The sequence below is a fragment of the Haemorhous mexicanus genome, chromosome 37, assembly GCF_027477595.1.
Source record: "Haemorhous mexicanus isolate bHaeMex1 chromosome 37, bHaeMex1.pri, whole genome shotgun sequence".
In the NCBI taxonomy this organism is placed as follows: Eukaryota; Metazoa; Chordata; class Aves; order Passeriformes; family Fringillidae; genus Haemorhous; species Haemorhous mexicanus.
Window position 1 is genome coordinate 138,123 of NC_082377.1, and position 19,035 is coordinate 157,157.

The 19,035-nt window shown below is 70.0% G+C and overlaps 3 protein-coding genes and 1 long non-coding RNA gene across 4 annotated transcripts; 1 reads left to right on the plus strand and 3 right to left on the minus strand.

Annotated features, from left to right (window-relative positions):
• Nucleotides 1-319: 319 nt before the first annotated feature.
• Nucleotides 320-780, minus strand: LOC132341294 (uncharacterized). The gene is made up of 2 exons (XR_009490148.1): nucleotides 699-780; nucleotides 320-546 (listed from the first exon to the last, which is right to left on the minus strand). It is a non-coding gene; the product is annotated as an uncharacterized LOC132341294 (long non-coding RNA).
• Nucleotides 781-890: 110 nt separating this feature from the next.
• SYCN (syncollin) lies at nucleotides 891-1,325 on the minus strand. The gene has a single exon (XM_059872695.1). The coding sequence runs from the start codon at nucleotides 1,287-1,289 to the stop codon at nucleotides 891-893; it is 399 nt and encodes a 132-aa protein (XP_059728678.1). The 5' UTR covers nucleotides 1,290-1,325.
• A 1,096-nt stretch (nucleotides 1,326-2,421) lies between these two features.
• LRFN1 (leucine rich repeat and fibronectin type III domain containing 1) lies at nucleotides 2,422-7,968 on the minus strand. Its single transcript, XM_059872681.1, is given in 5 exon segments — nucleotides 2,422-3,316; nucleotides 3,318-3,738; nucleotides 4,321-5,695; nucleotides 6,240-6,287; nucleotides 7,891-7,968. Coding segments are annotated over 3 exon segments (1,947 nt in total). The 5' UTR covers nucleotides 5,682-5,695; nucleotides 6,240-6,287; nucleotides 7,891-7,968; the 3' UTR covers nucleotides 2,422-3,151.
• A 1,994-nt stretch (nucleotides 7,969-9,962) lies between these two features.
• On the plus strand, nucleotides 9,963-19,033 carry LOC132341232 (protein Smaug homolog 2-like; the record flags this gene model as incomplete). The annotated part of the gene is given in 11 exon segments (XM_059872596.1): nucleotides 9,963-10,024; nucleotides 11,455-11,805; nucleotides 13,391-13,822; nucleotides 14,953-15,231; nucleotides 15,317-15,426; nucleotides 15,805-15,891; nucleotides 16,194-16,401; nucleotides 17,923-18,008; nucleotides 18,080-18,201; nucleotides 18,846-18,893; nucleotides 18,895-19,033. Coding segments are annotated over 10 exon segments (1,707 nt in total), but the record flags the coding sequence as incomplete, so codon positions are not given.
• Nucleotides 19,034-19,035: the final 2 nt, after the last annotated feature.

Here is a 19,035-nt window from a genome sequence, read left to right on the forward strand (position 1 = left end):
AGCGACGTGCGCTGGCCCGTCCTGACCCACGCCAGGTCATGGTGACCCACGTTGGCACGTCCTGACCCACGTTGGCACGTCCTGACCCACGTTGGCACGTCCTGACCCACGCCAGGTCATGGTGACCCACGTTGGCACGTCCTGACCCACGTTGGCACGTCCTGACCCACGTTGGCACGTCCTGACCCATGTTGACTCAGGCTGACCCGCGCTGACTCGTGTTGGCACATCCTGACCCTCGGTGGCTCACGGTGACCCACGCTGACCCAGGCTGGCCCGTGCTGACCCAGGCTGGCCCGTGCTGACCCAGGCTGGCCCGTCCTGACCCGTGTTGGCCCGTCCTGACCCGCGACAGCTCGCAGTGACCCGCGTTGGCTTGTGCTGACCTTTGCTGGCCCATCCTGACCAGTGCTGGCTCGCATTGGCTCGCAGTGGCCCACGCTGGCCCATCCTGACCTGCGGTGGCTCGTGGTGACCCACGTTGGCTCACAGTGACCCGTGCTGACCCGCGCTGGCCCATCCTGACCCGTGCTGGCCCATCCTGACCTGCGGTGGCTCATGGTGACCCACGTTGGCTCACAGTGACCCGTGCTGACCCGCGCTGGCCCATCCTGACCTGTGCTGACCTGCGCTGACCCATGTCCCCTCCGTGCTGCCACCCCGTGTCCCCGGTGCTGCCCCACGTCCCCGGTGCTCACTTGCAGGTGCAGTACAGGGCGCAGATGGCGTCGTTCAGTCTCTGAAGAGCCCCCGGTGCACCTCCTGCAGCCTGCTGTCCCCGGTGCACCTCCTGCAGCCTGCTGTCCCCCGGTGCACCTCCTGCAGCCTGCTGTCCCCCGGTGCACCTCCTGCAGCCTGCTGTCCCCGGTGCCGCCCCGCGTGCCCGGTGCTCACTTGCAGGTGCAGTACAGGGCGCGGATGGCGTCGTTCCAGTGGCCGAAGAGCCCCCGGTGCACCTCCTGCAGCCGCGGCACGGCGCCGGCGCTGAAGTGGCGCATGTTGCCCTCCTTGGCCCGGCGCGACCAGACGGTGAGCTCGCAGCGGGTGCCCACCACGAGCGAGGAGGCGCGGCCGGCCCAGCCGCGGGGCATGTAGGGCATGTCGGTGCCCGGCGGCACGTCCAGCGCGGCCCCGGCGCAGCACTGCTCGTAGTAGGGGCTGGCGTCGGCGTAGAGCAGCGCGCAGAGCCGGGTGCCGTTGGCGGGGCGCAGCTGGGCGGGCGAGGGGCACTGCGCGCTCGCCCCCCCAAACCCCAGCGCGGCCACCAGCGTCACCAGCAGCGCCAGCATCGCTGTCACCTCCCGCCGTCACCTCCCTGCCCCGGGGCCTTGCTGGGGCGCTTATAGCCCGGCCCAAGGCCGTGGGGCGGGGCACACCTGGGAGAGGGCGCAGGTGTGTGTGGCAGCTCCCCGGGAAGGGACACAGGTGTGGGGGGCACGAGGTTCGCAGCCTCCCGCCCCTCCCCAGCATGGGAAGGGACACAGGTGTGTGCAGAGGGGACACAGGTGTGTGGAGAAGGGACACGGGGGGTGGGGGGAGGGTTCCAAGGTCTGCAGCCCCCTCCCCACCATGGGAAGGGACACAGGTGTGTGAAGGGACACAAAGAGGGGGGTTCCAAGGTCTGCAGCCCCCTCCCCACCATGGGGACACAGGTATGTGGAGAAGGGACACAGGTGTGTGAAGGGACACCAAGGGGGGGGTTCCAAGGTCTGCAGCCCCCTCCCCACCATGGGAAGGGACACAGGTGAGGGGGGGTACGAGGTCTGCAGCCCCTCCCCCTGCCGTGGGAAGGGACAGAGGTGCCCATCCCGGGCCCCCAGGCCTTGGGCAGGGGGAGGAGCCAAGGTCAGGCTGGGCCCCAGGTGCTCTGGATGCAAATGAGGGCATAATTAGCCGGGGCTTTTCGCTGGTGGACTCCGCCCCTTATTTGCATATTCATGATGCCGTCCTGGCCCCCCGAGCTCCCCGCGACGGTCACCATGGCAACCGCAGGGGGCGGGCATTGTTGCTTCATTAGCATAGTTCTGGCCCGCCCACATTGCGGGGCTGGAGGGGAACAGACAGGGTGGGAGAGCCTGGGGGGAGGGGCTCGCACTGGGCTGGGACGCCCCCCAGGAAATGAAACCCCCTGCCCCAAAATACAGAGCCCACCCCCCGAATTCACACTGGTGTTTCTGCCCCGGGGGGCCACAGGTTTTTAATGTAAAAACTCGTGTTAAACACTGCGGGGGCCCGAGGGGGGCGGCTGGTGGGGGGGCGGCGTCTTGGGGAGGGGGACACGGGGAGGAGCTGAGGCATTTTGGGGAGGGGGGGGGAAATGGGGCTGGGAGGGAAATGGGTGGGGGGGCTGGGGGCGCCCCCCCAGGGTTATCCAGACCAGCCAGATAGGAACCCCCGGGTCGAGTTGGGGGGGGGGGCAGAGGCCACGGGAGGGACACACGGGGGGGTCCCCAGGCATCCGGGGGGGCCCCCCCTTTTTGCCCCCCCCCCATCCCCACGGGAGGGGGGTTTTGGGGGGAGGGGGCTGCGGGTCTCGTGTCATCTGTGCAGAGATGTCGGGGGCGTGCGCGGGGCCCCCCCGGCCCGGCCGAAGGCACCGCGGGGGGGGCGGGCCGGGCACGCGCGTGGGGCGGCGGGGGGGCCACACGGATTTTGGGGCGCACACACAAGTCCCAGGTGCGCATCTCGGGGGGGTGGGGGGAGACACACACGCGTGGGGGGAGCCGCAGGATGTTCCGGACACGCCACGCGCGGTTCGGGGGGCGGGGGGGGCGCGGTCCCCGTCACGGCCCCCACGCGGGTCGCGCCGCCCGCACGTGCCCGGGCCCCACGCGTGCGGGTTCTTCAGGGGGGAAAGGTTTGCATACAGGTACCCCCGGGGGGGGGGGGGGACACCTGGCGGGTTCCCAGTGGCACCTGGTGGCATCCACGGGGGATCCCAAACGGGTCCGGGGGGGCTCCCGGGACGCCCCCTCCCCACCCCCCCCCCCCCGCAAGAGCCGCCGGGGCTGAGTTTGGTCACCCGGGACCACCCAGGAACGGAGGGGGGGGGTCCCACCGCTGCCCCCCCAGGAAGATTTGGGGGTCCCAGGGGGTGCTGCCGAAGGGGGGTCCCGAGAGGGGGTCGGGGGAGATTCCCACCGCCCCCCCCTCAGACGGTGCTCTCCAGCATCCAGTGGGTGCTGCCGAAGGAGGGGCGCAGGGGGGGGCCCAGAGGGGTCCCCTCGGGCGCGTCCAGCCGCGGCAGGGACCCGTGGCGCCGCGGCCGCGCCCGCCGGGGGTAGCTGTGGCTGGGGAACAACCCCCGCGCCCCCCCCCGCCGCCGCGGGACCCCCGCCCGCCGCCGCCGGGGGCAGCGGGGGCAGCGGGGGCAGCTCGGGGGTCTCGGCGGGCCGGGGGCCGCCGTTGGTCTGCGAGCAGACGCTGGTGAGCGCGGGCGGGGGGCGCCTCGCCCCCGCCGCCGCCTTCCAGCGCGCCGTGAGGATGAGGATGAAGACGAGCACGGAGGCGGCGATGGCGGCGCCGATGACGATGATGACGGTGCCCCCCAGGAAGTGGGGCCGGGGCGGCGCGGAGCAGCCCGGAGGGGCGGCGGCCGTGGCGAAGGAGACGCAGCCGAGCGGGCGGGGGGCGGCGGGGGGGTCCCCGGCCACGCGCAGCGCGGACACGCAGAGCTCGTACTGGCGCCCCGGGGCCAAGTCCCGCAGCACGAAGGTGCGGCTGGAGGGGGGCAACAACCTGGGGAGGGGGCGAGGGGGAGTCGGGGGAGGGGCGAGGCCCCGGCGCCCCCCTTTCGCCCCCCCCCCTCCCCCGCAGGGAGCAGAAAACCCACCCAGGACCCCTCAGAGAGTCCCAGGATCCCCCAAACGCCTCCTCAGTCACCCCCCAGACACCGCAAAGACTCCCCAGGACACCCCTGAGTGCCCCTAGGACCTCGCCAGCGACCCCCCTGAAGCCCCCGAGACATGCAGAACTCCCTTGATACCCCCCAGATCCCCTCAGAGGCCCCCAGTGCCCCCCAATACCTCCCTGAACCCTCCAGGACACACAAATCATTCCCAGACCCCCCCTGGCGCCCCACAGGGACCCTCAAAATCCAGTTGAGCCCACCCCCGGGAGCCCCCCAGGCCACTTTGGAGCCCCCAAGACCCCCCAAAATCCACTTGAAGCCCCCCGACCTGCCCAGCACTGCCCCAAGCCCACTTGAGCTTCCCCCAGAGCTGCCCAGCCCCCCCTGGAGCAGCACAGGTCTCCCCCAGACCCCTCGCAGGCCCTTCCCAGCCCCTCAGGACACCTGCCCGGGGGGTCCCAGGTGCCCACCTGTAGACCAGGGCGTCGTCGGCCGAGCTGTTGTACTGGATCTGCACCATGCGCACGCCGGGCACGTGGCGCTGCGGCAGCCACCGGATGCGCGCCGAGGACGCCGTCACCTCGGCCGCCACCACCCGCCGCTCCCCGGGGCCCCCCCAGGTGTCATTGCCGCCCGCCTGGGCCATATCCGAGGGGCCGGGCCCCGCCTCGGCCCCGTCCCCGTCGCCATCCCGCGCCCCCCGCGGCACCGGCAGCGGCACCACCACCACGTCGACGCGCGCGGCCGCCTCGCCCGCGGCGTTGGCGGCCACGCAGGTGAAGCCGCCGTGGTCCCTCAGCGTGGCCACGCGCAGCTCCAGGGAGCCGTCGGCGCCCACCGAGCGCCGGGAGCCGTTCTGCACCACGCGCCCGTCGGGGCCCAGCCAGTGCAGCGCGGGCGGTGGGTCCCCGACGGCGGCGCAGCCCAGCCGCAGCGGCTGCCCCTCGGTGACGGCCGGCGGGTGCGCGGCCGCGGCGGTGACGGCGGGCGCCCGGCAGGTCAGCTCCTCCTCGGGCACGGCGCCCAGCAGCCGCCCGGCCAGCGGCGCCGGCGTGGCGCAGGTCTCCAGGCGGCCCGGCTGGGCCACGCGGCGCAGCCACAGCAGTTCGCAGTTGCAGTGCAACGGGTTCCCCCCGGCCGCCAGCGCCGGCCCCGGCGGCCCCGGCACCGGCGGCAGCGCCCGCAGCCGGTTGGCCGTCAGGTCCAGCCTGGCCAGGCGCGGCAGCCGCGCCACGGCGCCGGCCGGCACCCGCTCCAGCAGATTGTGGTCCAGAGTCAGCGTGGCCAGGCTGCCCATGGCGGCCACGGCGTCCCAGGGCAGCGCCGGCAGGTTGTTGTGCGACAGGTCCAGGTCCTCCACGGTGGCGGCGAAGGCGGCGAAGGCGGCGGCGTCGATGGCGGCCAGCTGGTTGTTGGCCAGGATGAGGTGGCGCAGGCTGGCCAGCCCGCGCAGCTGCGGCCCGCTCAGCGCCGGCAGCCGGTTCCCGTCCAGGTGCAGCGCCCGCAGCGCGCGCAGGTCGGCGAAGGCGCCGGGGGCGAGGCGGCGCAGCCCGTTCCGCGACAGCGTCAGGTGCACCAGGCTGCTCATGTTGGCGAAGTCGGCGCGGCCCACGGCGCCGATGAAGTTGTCGGCCAGGCGCAGCTCCACGGCGCCGCGGTCCAGGCTGGGCGGCACGGCCAGCAGCCCCGTGCGGGCGCACAGCAGCGTGGGGCTGGGCGCGGCCGCGGGGCACAGGCAGCGCGGGGGGCAGCGCGGCGATGGGGGGGACACCGGGACCCCCGCCCCGGACACGGCGCCCAGCATCACCAGCGGCACCAGCAGCTTCGCCATCCCCGCGGCCGCGCCTGCGCGCCGGGAAACAGCGGGGGTCAGGGGGGCGCGGGGCCCGGCGGAGCCCGGGGGATCCCAGCGAGGTCCCACAGACCCCGGGGGACGCCAGGGGATCCCCAGATCCCAGGGGATCCCAGCAGGGCCCAGTGGATCCCAGCAGAGCCCGGGGGATCCCACTGAGATCCCACTGCCCCCCGGGGGATGCCAGGACATCCCCAGGATCCCAGGGGATCCCAGTGGATCCCAGCAGAGCCCAACAGGGCCCAGCAGATCCCAGTAGATCCTGCCTGTCCTGCAAGATCCCAGCACACCACAAACCCCCAGTGATCCCAGTAAGATCCAGTTGTCCCAGTGAGATCCCAGTTGTCCCAGTGAGATCCCAGTAAGATCCCAGTTGCCCCAGTGAGATCCCAGTAAGATCCCAGTTGCCCCAGTTAGATCCCAGTTGTCCCAGTGAGATCCCAGTAAGATCCCAGTTGTCCCAGTAAGATCCCAGTTGCCCCAGTAAGATCCAGTTGTCCCAGTGAGATCCCAGTTAGATCCCAGTTGCCCCAGTACCTCCTCTCAGGGCTCCATGATGGTCCTGTCCAGGCGTCGCCGTGGGGCCTGTGGGGACAGGGGACGGACCAGTACGGACCAGTACGGACCAGTACGGACCAGTACGGACCAGTACAGGCTGCACATCCATCAATAAGGACCAGCATGGACCAGGACAAACCAGTACAGACCAGCACAGATTCACACCCACCAGTACGGACCAGTACAGACCAGTTGAGCAGCACACAGCCCAGCACAGCCCAGTTCGGCCCAGTTCAGCCCAGCATGGCCCAGTTCAGCCCAGCACATCCCAGTACAGCCCAGTACAGCCCAGCACATCCCAGCATGGCCCAGTACATCCCAGTTCAGCCCAGCATGGCCCAGTTCAGCCCAGCATGGCCCAGCACATCCCAGCACAGCCCAGCACAGCCCAGTTCGGCCCAGTTCAGCCCAGCATGGCCCAGTTCAGCCCAGCATGGCCCAGCACATCCCAGCACAGCCCAGCACAGCCCAGTTCGGCCCAGTTCAGCCCAGCATGGCCCAGTTCAGCCCAGCATGGCCCAGTTCAGCCCAGCACATCCCAGTACAGCCCAGTACACCCCAGCACAGCCCAGTACAGCCCAGTACAGCCCAGTACACCCCAGTACAGCCCAGTACAGCCCAGTACATCCCAGCATGGCCCAGCACATCCCAGTACAGCCCAGCACAGCCCAGCACAGCCCAGCATGGCCCAGCACAGCCCAGTACATCCCAGTACATCCCAGCACGGCCCAGTATAGCCCAGTTCAGCCCAGCATGGCCCAGTTCAGCCCAGCATCCCCTGCGCACCCCACGGGGTCCATTCCAGGTTAACACGGCCCAGTACAGCCCACTATGGACCAGCACAGACCACTATGGACCAGTATGGCGCAGTACAGACCAGCACATCCCAGTACCTCCCACTACAGCCCAGCACAGCCCAGTACATCCCAGTACAGCCCAGTACAGCCCAGCACAGCCCAGCATGGCCCAGTACAGCCCAGCACAGCCCAGCATGGCCCAGTACATCCCAGTACAGCCCAGTACAGCCCAGTACATCCCAGTACATCCCAGCACAGCCCAGCACAGCCCAGTACAGCCCAGCACAGCCCAGTACAGCCCAGCACAGCCCAGCACAGCCCAGTACAGCCCAGTACATCCCAGTACATCCCAGTACATCCCAGCACAGCCCAGCATGGCCCAGTACAGCCCAGTACATCCCAGCATGGCCCAGTACAGCCCAGCACATCCCAGTACAGCCCAGTACATCCCAGTACAGCCCAGTACAGCCCAGCACAGCCCAGTACATCCCAGTACAGCCCAGCACATCCCAGCACAGCCCAGTACATCCCAGTACATCCCAGTACATCCCAGCACAGCCCAGTACGGCCCAGTTCAGCCCAGTACAGCCCAGTACAGCCCAGCACATCCCAGTACGGCCCAGCACAGCCCAGCACAGCCCAGTACAGTCCAGCATGGCCCAGTATAACCCAGTACAGCCCAGTACATCCTGGAATGTCCCAGGGCAGGCCAGTCCCCCCCAGTACATCCCAGTACAGCCCAGCACAGCCCAGCACAGCCCAGTCCCCCCCAGTCCCCCCCAGTCCCCCCCAGTACATCCCAGTACATCCCAGTCCCCCCAGCCCCGCGGTACCTGGGGGGGCTCAGCCCCCGGACGCTCCCATCGCTGCTCCGGGGGGGGAGGGGGGGTCGGGCCGCGCCCTACCGGGGGAGCATCGGGGGGGCACCGGGAGGGGGGGGGCACCGGGAGGGGGGGGGGGAACCGGGAATTGGGGCGGGGGGCACCGGGAATGGGGAGGGGCGATGGGGGGAGGGTTGTCGGGAATCACCGGGATGGGACTGGGGGGGGTGGAGGGGGCCGGGATGGCGGGGGGCACACCGGGATGGCGGGGGGCACACCGGGATGGGGGATGGGGACGGGGATGGAGCCGGGAGGGAGCCGGGATGGAGCCGGGGATGGAGCCGGGATGGATCCGGGATGGATCCGGGATGGAGCCGGGATGCGGGGATGGATCCGGGATGGATTCGGGATGGATCCGGGATGGATCCGGGATGGAGCCGGGATGGAGCCGGGATGGAGCCGGGATGGAGCCGGGATGGATCCGGGATGGATCCGGGATGGAGCCGGGATGGAGCCGGGATGGATCCGGGATGGATCCGAAATGGAGCCGGGATGCGGGGATGGATCCCGGGCGCGGCCGCCGGGCTGGCGGTGCCGGGGGTCCCGGAGCAGCCCCGGGCCCGCCGCCCCGAGAGGCCCCGGTGAGGCCCCGGTGAGGCCCCGGTGAGGCCGCGGCCGCCGCTCGGAGCCGCAGAACCGGCGGGGCGGGGCCGGGCGGGGCCGGGGCGGGGCCGCGGGGGGCGGGGCCGCGGGGGGGAGCGCGGGCGCGCGGACGGACAGCGGGACGGACAGACGGACACCGGGATGGACACGGGGATGGACAGACGGACAGACAGATGGACACGGGGATGGACAGACGGACACGGGGATGGAGACACGGACAGACAGATGGACACGGGGATGGACACGAGGATGGACAGACGGACACGGGGATGGACACGGGGATGGACAGACGGACACCGGGATGGAGACACGGACAGACGGACAGCTGGATGGACACGGGGATGGACACGGGGATGGACAGACGGACAGCGGGATGGACACACGGACACGGGGATGGACTCGGGGATGGACAGACGGACACGGGGATGGAGACACGGACAGACAGATGGACACGGGGATGGACACGGGGATGGACACGGGGATGGACAGACGGACACGGGGATGGAGACACGGACAGACAGATGGACACGGGGATGGATACGGGGATGGACAGACGGACACGGGGAGGGACACAGGGACACAGGGATGGACACGGGGATGGACAGACGGACACGGGGATGGACACACAGACACACAGACAGACACGGGGATGTACACAGGGACACCGGGACAGACAGACGGACACGGGGAGGGTCACAGGGATGGACACTGGGGTGGACAGACAGACTGGGACACATAGACATGGGGACAGACACAGCGACACGGGGATGGACACACGGACATGGGAGTGGGCACAGACACGGGGATGGACAGATGGACATGGGGAGGCACTGGAGGGACACTGGGAGATACTGGGGGGTCCTGGGGGTTACTGGGGGGTTACTGGGACACACTGGGGGTTACTGGGAGTTACTGGGGGGGCCCTGGGGGTTACTGGGGGGCACTGGGAGTTACTGGGAGGGTTACTGGGACACACTGGGGGGCACTGGGACACACTGGGGGTTACTGGGAGTTACTGGGGGGCACTGGGAGGGCACTGGGGTATACTGGGAGTTACTGGGAGTTACTGGGACACACTGGGGGTTACTGGGGGGCACTGGGGGGTTACTGGGGGGCACTGGGGGTTACTGGGAGTTACTGGGACACACTGGGGGTTACTGGGGGGCACTGGTGGGATTCGGCTGGCCCCGCCCCCAGCGTGGAAGGCGTGTCCAAGGGAAGGGCGTGGTCTCAGTGATTGACGGTTGGTGCGGAGGGGCGCGGCCTGACCAGCGCGAGGGGCGGGGCCCGGCGCGGCGCACCCCCGAGGCCCCGCCCCCGCAGAGCGCGCGCGCCTGCGCGCGGAGGGGGGCACCTCCCATTGGTTCCCACCCGCGCCGCTCCGCCCTCTCATTGGCCCGTTGGCGGCGACGGCGCCGTGACGCAACGACGCAGGCGTGCGTGCGGTGCGCGCTGACGTTGCGCGGCGGCGGCGGCGGCGGCGGTGAGTGAGGGGCGGCCGCGACCCCCGGGGGCCGCCGGGCCCGAGCGGAGCCTCCGGGGCCGCCCGCGACCCCCAGCGCCCCCCCGCGGGCTCCCAGGGCCTCCCCGGCCCGGCCGCAGCGCCCGGGACCGGCCCCGGCCCCGCCGGGCCTGCGCCCCCCGCGCCCGCCGCGCTGAGGGGAGAGCGGGGCGGGCGGGGGAGCCGCGGCCCCGTGAGGGGACACCGGGGGGCCACTGAGCCCGTGTGGGGCGGCTGTACCGGGGGGATCGCTGTGGGTGGGAGGGGAGCTGGTCCGTGTGGGAGCGCCCGCAGTCACCGGGAGGGGTCCCGGTCACCGTGACGGGTGCCGTTTGCTTTTGTGGGTCCCGGTCACCGGGAGGGGTCCCTGTGACCGTGGGGGGTCCCGGTCCCCGGCAGGGGTCCCGGGCCGCTCTGGGGGTGGGCCCTCGTTCCCTGTGGGGGTCCCTAATGCCTTTGTGGGGGTCTCTGATCCCTCTTGGGGGTCCCTAATGCCTTTGTGGGGTCCCTGGTCCCTCTTGGGGGTCCCTAATGCCTTTGTGGGGGTCCCTGGTCCCTCTTGGGGGTCCCTAATGCCTTTGTGGGGGTCCCTGGTGCCTTTTGGTGGTCGCTGTTCCCCTGGGGGGGTGGTCCCTGTTCCCCTATTCCTTGGGGGGGAGGGTGGTCTTTCCCCATTCGGGGGTCCCCGTGTGGATCTGACCCCCCCTCCCCTCTCTTTCCACAGGACCCTCTGGACCCTCACTCCCAGCCCGGGGGGGGTGGTCCTTGTTCCCCTATTTCTGGGGGGGCTCTCCCCACTCGGGGGTCCCTGGTGCCTTTTGGGGGTCGCTGTCCCCCCGAGTGGAGTGGTCCTTGTTCCTGGGGGGGGGGGGGGGGGTCTCTCCTCGCTCGGGGGTCTCAAGGGTCCCCCTGGTGCCCCCCCTGACCCCCCTCCTCTCTCTCTCTGCAGGACCCTCCAGACCCTCATTCCCAGTCCTGGGGGGTGGTCCTTGGGGCTCTCCTCACTCGGGGGTCTCAGGGATCCCCTCTCAGACCTGACCCCCCTCCCCTCTCTCTCTCCACAGGGCCCTCCGGACCCTCGCACCCTGGGGGGGTGGTCCTTGTTCCCCTATTCCTGGGGGGGGTCTCAGGGATCCCCTCTCAGACCTGACCCCCCCTCCCCTCTCTCTCTCCACAGGACCCTCCGGACCCTCGCTCTGTGCCCTGGGGGGGTGGTCCTTGGGGCTCTCCTCACTCGGGGGTCTCAGGGATCCCCTCTCAGACCTGACCCCCCTCCCCTCTCTCTCTCTGCAGGACCCTCCGGACCCTCGCTCCCAGTCCCTGGGGGGGTGGTCCTTGGGGCTCTCCTCACTCGGGGGTCTCAGGGATCCCCTCTCAGACCTGACCCCCCCCTCCCCTCTCTCTCTCCGCAGGACCCTCCGGACCCTCGCTCCGTGCCCCGGGGGGGCCCCTCGGCACCCCCCGCCTGCTCCCCCCCATGCGCTGCCCAGCCCGGGGGGGCCCCCCCGCCACCTGAGGAGGGGGGGGCAGGTCCCGCTGGGCCCCCTGCCCGAGCGCCGGCCCGGCCATGATGTTCCGCGAGCAGGTGGGCATCGTGGCGGGCTGGTTCCGCGGCTGGAGCGAGTGCGAGCAGACGGTGGCGCTGCTGGCGCTGCTGAAGCGCGTGACGCGCACGCAGGCGCGCTTCCTGCAGCTCTGCCTCGAGCACTCGCTGGCCGACTGCGCCGACATCCACCTGCTCGAGGCCGAGGCCAACAGCGCCGGTGAGGGCTGGGGGAGTGTCCGGGGGGTTATGGGGGTCCTGGGGGGGTTACGGGGGTCCTGGGGGGGTTATGGGGGGGTTACGGGGGTCCTGGGGGGGTTATGGGGGTCTTGGGGGGGTTACAGGGCCCTGACATCCACCTGCTCGAGGCCGAGGCCAACAGCGCCGGTGAGGGCCGGGGGAGTGTCCGGGGGGGTTACGGGGGTCCTGGGGGGGTTATGGGGGTCCTGGGGGGGTTACGGGGGGGTTACGGGGGTCCTGGGGGGGGTTACAGGGGGGTCACAGGGCCCTGACATCCACCTGCTCGAGGCCGAGGCCAACAGCGCCGGTGAGGGCCGGGGGGGTGTACAGGGGGGTTATGGGGGTCCTGGTGGGGTTATGGGGGTCCTGGGGGGGGTTACAGGGGGGTCACAGGGCCCCGACATCCACCTGCTCAAGGCCGAGGCCAACAGCGCCGGTGAGGGCACGAGGAGTGTCCGGGGGGGTTACGGGGGTCCTGGGGGGGTTACGGGGGTCCTGGGGGGGGTCATAGGGGGGTTACAGGGGTCCTGGGGGGGTTACGGGGGGGTTACAGGGCCCTGACATCCACCTGCTCGAGGCCGAGGCCAACAGCGCCGGTGAGGGCCGGGGGAGTGTACAGGGGGGTTACGGGGGTCCTGGTGGGGTTCCCGGGGTCTCTGGGGGTCCTTGTATCTTCCCTGGCGTGTCATGGGGAGCTTGAGGGAGTTTCCAGCTTCTGTCCTCTGCTCGTCCCCTGTCCCAGCTGCCATCCTCTGGTGGCGCTGCTGTCCCTGCTGACCCCTGCGTCCCTCCTGTCCCTTCTGTCCCCAGCTGCCATCTTCTGGTGGCGCTGCTGTCCCTGCTGACCCCTGCGTCCCTCCTGTCCCTCCTGTCCCTTCTGTCCCAGCTGCCATCCTCTGGTGGCACTGCTGTCCCTGCTGACCCCGGGCATCCCTCCTGTCCCTTCTGTCCCCAGCTGCCATCTTCTGGTGGCGCTGCTGTCCCTGCTGACCCCTGCGTCCCTCCTGTCCCTTCTGTCCCAGCTGCCATTTTCTGGTGGCACTGCTGTCCCTGCTGACCCCTGCGTCCCTCCTGTCCCTTCTGTCCCCAGCTGCCATCTCGCAATGGCGCTGCTGTCCCTGCTGACCCCTGCGTCCCTCCTGTCCCTCCTGTCCCCAGCTGCCATCTCGCAGTGGCGCTGCTGTCCCTGCTGACCCCTGCGTCCCTCCTGTCCCTCCTGTCCCCAGCTGCCATCTCGCAGTGGCACTGCTGTCCCTGCTGACCCCTGCGTCCCTCCTGTCCCTTCTGTCCCAGCTGCCATTTTCTGGTGGTGCTGCTGTCCCTGCTGACCCCTGCGTCCCTCCTGTCCCTTCTGTCCCCAGCTGCCATCTCGCAGTGGCACTGCTGTCCCTGCTGACCCCTGCGTCCCTCCTGTCCCTCCTGTCCCCAGCTGCCATCCTCTGGTGGCGCTGCTGTCCCTGCTGACCCCTGCGTCCCTCCTGTCCCTCCTGTCCCCAGCTGCCATCTCGCAGTGGCGCTGCTGTCCCTGCTGACCCCTGCGTCCCTCCTGTCCCTTCTGTCCCCAGCTGCCATCTCGCAGTGGCCCCAGGAGCCCGCCGAGGCGGCCGTGGCCCTGCTGCTGGCCCACCTGCCGCTGCTGCAGCCGGGCAACGCGGCGGCCAAGGCCGAGTACATGAAGCGGCTGCAGAAGGTGCTGGCCGACGCCATCGAGAGCAACCGCTGCGTGGAGGAGTCGCGGCAGCTGCTCTCGTACGCGCTCATCCACCCCGCCACCACGGCCGACGACCGCAGCGCGCTCGCCCTGTGGCTCGGGCACCTGGAGGAGCGCCTGGCCCCGCCCGGGCCGCCGCCCCAGCGCCGCCCCCCGGGCCACGAGTGGCCCCCCGAGCCCCCCGAGCCCGGGGGAGGGTGGGCAGAGCAGCAGCAGCAGCAGCAGCAGCACGGGACGGGGACGGCGCCGCGGGAGAACGGGCACCCTGCGTTCCAGGGGGGCGGAGGTACCGGGGGGAAATGGGGGGGAAATGGGGAAAAATGGGGGAAAATGGGGGGAAATGGGGGAAAAATGGGGGGAAATGGGAAAGGGCACCCCGCCTTCCAGGGGGGCGGAGGTAATGGGGGAATGGGGGAAAATGGGGGAAAATGGGACAAGGGCACCCCACCTTCCAGGGGGGCGGAGGTACCGGGGGGAAAACGGGGCAAAATGGGGGGAAATGGGGAAAAATGGGGGGGAAATGGGGAAAAATGGGGAAAAATGGGGAAAGGGCACCCCGCATTCCAGGGGGGCGGAGGTACCGGGGGGAATGGGGGGAAATGGAGAAAGGGCACCCCGCGTTCCAGGGGGGCGGAGGTACCGGGGGGAAAATGGGGAAAAATGGGGGGAAAATGGGGAAAAATGGGGAAAAATGGAGAAAGGGCACCCCGCGTTCCAGGGGGGCGGAGGTACCGGGGGGAAAACGGGGGGAAAATGGGGAAAAATGGGGGGAAATGGGGAAAAATGGGGGGAAATGGGAAAAGGGCACCCCGCCTTCCGGGGGGTCAGGGGGAATGGAGGGAATGGGGAAAAATGGGGGGAAAATGGGGGGAAATGGGAAAAGGGCACCCTGCGTTCCAGGGGGCGGAGGTACCGGGGGGAAAACGGGGGGAAAATGGGGGGAAATGGGGAAAAATGGGGAAAAATGGGAAAAGGGCACCCTGCCTTCCAGGGGGCGAAGGTACCAGGGGGGAATGGGGAAAAATGGGGAAAATGGGGGAAAAGGACACCCTGCATTCCAGGGTGGCAGAGGTACTGGGGGGAATGGGTGGAAATGGGGAAAAACGGGGGGAAATGGCGGGAAATGGGGGGAAAATGGGGGAAAAGGACACCCCGCATTCCAGGGTGGCAGAGGTACTGGGGGGAATGGGGGGAAATGGGGAAAATGGGGGGGAAGGCAGAAAAGGACACCCCACGTTCCAGGGTGGTGGAGGGGTCTGGCGGGCTGGGGAGGGTCCTGGGGCTTTGGGTGGGGGGTCCGAGGGGCTGGGGCGGGGTCTGAGGGGCTGGGGCGGGGTCCGAGGGGCTGGGGCGGGGTCCGAGGGGCTGGGGAGGGGTCGCTGTGCCCCCCCCTGACGGTGCCCCTGTCCCCCCCAGCCCTGCCGTGCCAGCTGCACCCCAGCCCCCTGAAGCGCTCGCTGGCGCTGGGGCCCGGCAGCCCCCAGAGTGGCCCGGGCGGCGACTGGGCGGGCTCGGGGGGCCCCGAGGAGCCCCCCAGCCCCGCGGGCCCCCACCCCCGCGGGCCCCCGCCCGCCCAGGGCTTCGGGGACCACGCGCCGCTGTCCCCCCAGAGCAGCGTGGCCTCGTCGGGCAGCGAGCACACCGAGGAGCCCGGCGGGCGCAACTCCTTCCAGGAGGACGGCAGCGGCATGAAGGGTGGGCGGGGGGCTCCGCGGGGCTCGGGGGGGCCGGGGGGGTCCAAGGGCTGCTGTCACCAGCCCTGGTGTGTCCCCCCACCCAGATGTCCCCTCGTGGCTGAAGAGCCTGAGGCTGCACAAGTACGCGGCGCTGTTTGCGCAGATGAGCTACGAGGAGATGATGACGCTGACCGAGCACCACCTGGAGTCCCAGGTGGGCACTGGGGGGGCCCTGAGGGGCTGGGGCATCCTGTGGGCACTGGGCGGGCATGGGGGGTCCCGAGGGTCCCCAGGGCTCCTGGAGGAGGGCTCCATGATGTCCCTGGTGTCCCCAGGGCTGGTGGGGAGGGATGCTCAGCATCCCTGAATGTCCCAGGGCATGGGCCCAGTGCTCCCTTGAGGGCTGTGTGACACCCCCAGAGAGAGGTGACACCCCCCAGGGCTGTGTGACACCCCCAGAGGGCTGTGTGACACCCCCAGAGAGAGGTGACACCCCCCCAGGGCTGTGTGACACCCCCCAGGGCTGTGTGACACCCCCCCCAGGGCTGTGTGACACCCCCAGAGAGAGGTGACACCCCTGTCCCCCCCCCAGAACGTCACCAAGGGCGCCCGGCACAAGATCGCCCTGAGCATCCAGAAACTGCGGGAGCGACAGAGCGTGCTCAGGGCCCTGGAGAAGGTACTGGGGGCACTGGGAGGGACTGGGGGGGACTGGGAGGGTCTGGGGAGGCATTGGGAGGGACTGGGGGGGCACTGGGAGGGACTGGGGGGGACTGGGAAGGGGCACCGGGCGGTCTGGGGGTCCCCAGCGTCCCCAGGGCTGGGGAGGAGCAGTTCCCAGTGTCCCCAGTCTATCTGAGGGTGTCCCTGATGTCCCCAGGGCTGCTGGGGGCTGGTCCCTGCTGTCCCCAGGCTGTGTTCCAGCTGTCCCCTCCCCGCTGTCCCCCCCGTGTCCCTGATGTCCCCTCCGTGTCCCCCCAGGACATCCTCGAGGGGGGTAACCTGTGGACGGCGCTGCAGGAGCTGCAGCAGATGTTGGTGACCCCCATCAAGGCCTTCCGGCCCCCCCCGCCCCCGGGACCCCCCGACGGGGCCCCACCTGAGCCCCCCCCAGCCGAGGCCGAGCCCCCCGCGGCCCCCGTGCCCGACGGGGACATCCCGGGGCAGTTCACACGTGTCATGGGCAAGGGTGAGTGGGGGGCACGGCCTGGGGGGGGTCTGGGCTTGGGGAGGGGTCTGGGGGCACTGGGGAGGGGTCTGGGGGGGATTGGGGAGGGGTCTGGGCTTGGGGAGGGGTCGGGGCACTGGGGAGGGGTCTGGGGGGCATTGGGGAGGGGTCTGGGGGGGATTGGGGAGGGGTCTGTCCCCACGGGGACATCCCGGGGCAGTTCACACGTGTCATGGGCAAGGGTGAGTGGGGGGCACGGCCTGGGGGGGGTCTGGGCTTGGGGAGGGGTCTGGGGGACACTGGGGAGGGGTCTGTCCCCACGGGGACATCCCGGGGCAGTTCACACGTGTCATGGGCAAGGGTGAGTGGGGGGCACGGCCTGGGGGGGGTCTGGGCTTGGGGAGGGGTCTGGGGGCACTGGGGAGGGGTGTGGGGGGCACTGGGGAGGGGTCTGGGGGGGATTGGGGAGGGGTCTGGGGGGGATTGGGGAGGGATCTGTCCCCACGGGGACATCCCGGGGCAGTTCACACGTGTCATGGGCAAGGGTGAGTGGGGGGCACGGCTTGGGGGGGGTCTGGGGGGGTCAGAGATTGGGGAGGGGTCTGGGGGGGATTGGGGAGTTTTGGTGGCCTCCCCTCAGCGTGCACCCGGCTCCTGGTGTCACGGGGTCTTGGGGGAGATTTGGGGGGGTCTTTGGGACCCTCTCGCAGTGTGCACTCAGCTCCTGAGGGTTTTGGGGAGGTTTTTGGGGGGATTTGGGGAGGTTTTTGGGGGGATTTGGGGAGGTTTTGGGGGGTTTTGGGCTGTTTTGGTGACCCCCCCGCAGTGTGCACCCAGCTGCTGGGGTTTTGGGGAGGTTTTTAGGGGTCTTAGTGGCCCCCTGCCCCCCCTGCAGTGTGCACCCAGCTGCTGGTGTTTTGGGGAGGTTTTGGGGGGTTTTGGGGAGGTTTTTGGGGAGGTTTTTGGGGGGTTTGGGGAGGTTTTTGGGGGTCTTAGTGGCCCCCTGATCCCCCCGCAGTGTGCACCCAGCTGCTGGGGTTTTGGGGACGTTTTTGGGGGGATTTGGGGGGTTTGGGGAGGTTTTTGGGGAGGTTTTTGGGGTGTTTTGGGGGGTTTTGGTGACCCCCCCGCAGTGTGCACCCAGCTCCTGGGGATTTGGGGAGGTTTTGGGGGGTTTTGGGGAGGTTTCTGGGGGATTTGGGGAGGTTTTGGGGGGTTTTGGGGGGTTTTGGTGACCCCCCCGCAGTGTGCACCCAGCTGCTGGTGTTTTGGGGAGGTTTTTGGGGGGTTTGGGGAGGTTTTGGGGTGTTTTGGGGTGTTTTGGTGACCCCCCCGCAGTGTGCACCCAGCTGCTGGTGTTTTGGGGAGGTTTTTGGGGTTTTTGGGGAGGTTTTGGGGAGGTTTTTGGGGGTTTTGGGGGGTTTTGGTGACCCCCCCGCAGTGTGCACCCAGCTGCTGGGGATTTGGGGAGGTTTTTGGGGGATTTGGGGAGGTTTTGGGGAGGTTTTTGGGGGTCTTAGTGGCCCCCTGCCCCCCCTGCAGTGTGCACCCAGCTGCTGGTGTCGCGCCCGGACGAGGAGAACATCTCCAGTTACCTCCAGCTGCTCGAGAAGTGCCTGAGCCACGAGGTAGGCTGGGCGGGGGTCTCCGGGGGTCTCGGTGCCCCCCCCGGCCCCCCGCTGACCCCGCGGCCCCCCAGGCGTTCACGGAGACGCAGAAGAAGCGGCTCCAGTCCTGGAAGCAGCAGGTGCTGAAGCTGCTCCGCGCCTTCCCCAAGAAGGGGCCCCTGGACGGCCCCCCCGGATACCGGCCCCCCAAAAGGTACCGGGGGTCCCGAGCCCCCCGTGGCACTGAGACCCCTGCCCCCAAAACCCCCATCTCCATCCCAGCCCCCCAAGCTGCCCTGGGTGCGGTTTGGGACCCCCCCCCCCCCCATCCCTCACAGCCCCAATTTTGGGGGGTCTGACCCCCTCCCCCTCCCCCACCGTGGGCTGTGCACAGTCCCCACTTTGGAGGGTCTCAGGGGGTCGCCCACCCCCTCCCCCTTCCCGGAATTTGGGGAGGTTTGGGGCAATTTGGGGGTTTCTGCCCTTCCCTGCAGGGGAGTTTTGGTGGGGGTCAAAGGGATCTGCCTCCCCCCACTTCCCAACTGGGGGGGATCAGAGGGGTTTTTTGGGGGGTCCCAGCCCCTCTGACCCCCCCCAGCCGGGCCTTAGGCTCCAACTCTCTCCCCATAGCTGGCTCAGGGGGCTGGGGGCTGTTCCCCGGTTTTTGGGGGGATCCTGGGGGGTCCCAGCCCCTCTGACCCCCCCCATTTTGTCCCCCCCCAGCTGGGCCTTCGGCTCCAACTCTCTCCCCATAGCTGGCTCTGGGGGGGGGGGGGGGGGGGGGGCTGTTCCCTGTTTTTGGGGGGATCCTGGGGGGTCCCAGCCCCTCTGACCCCCCCCCATTGTGTCCCCCCCCAGCTGGGCCTTCGGCTCCAACTCTCTCCCCATAGCTGGCTCTGTGGGGGGGGGGCGGCGGGGGGGGGGGCCGCCCCTTCGCGCTGCCCCCCCGGGCCCTGCCCCCCCCCGCCCGCCTGGGGCTGCTGGGACCCCCCGGGGGGGCCCCCGCCCCCAGACCCCCCCTGGGAGCGCCCCCCACCCTCGGCACGCA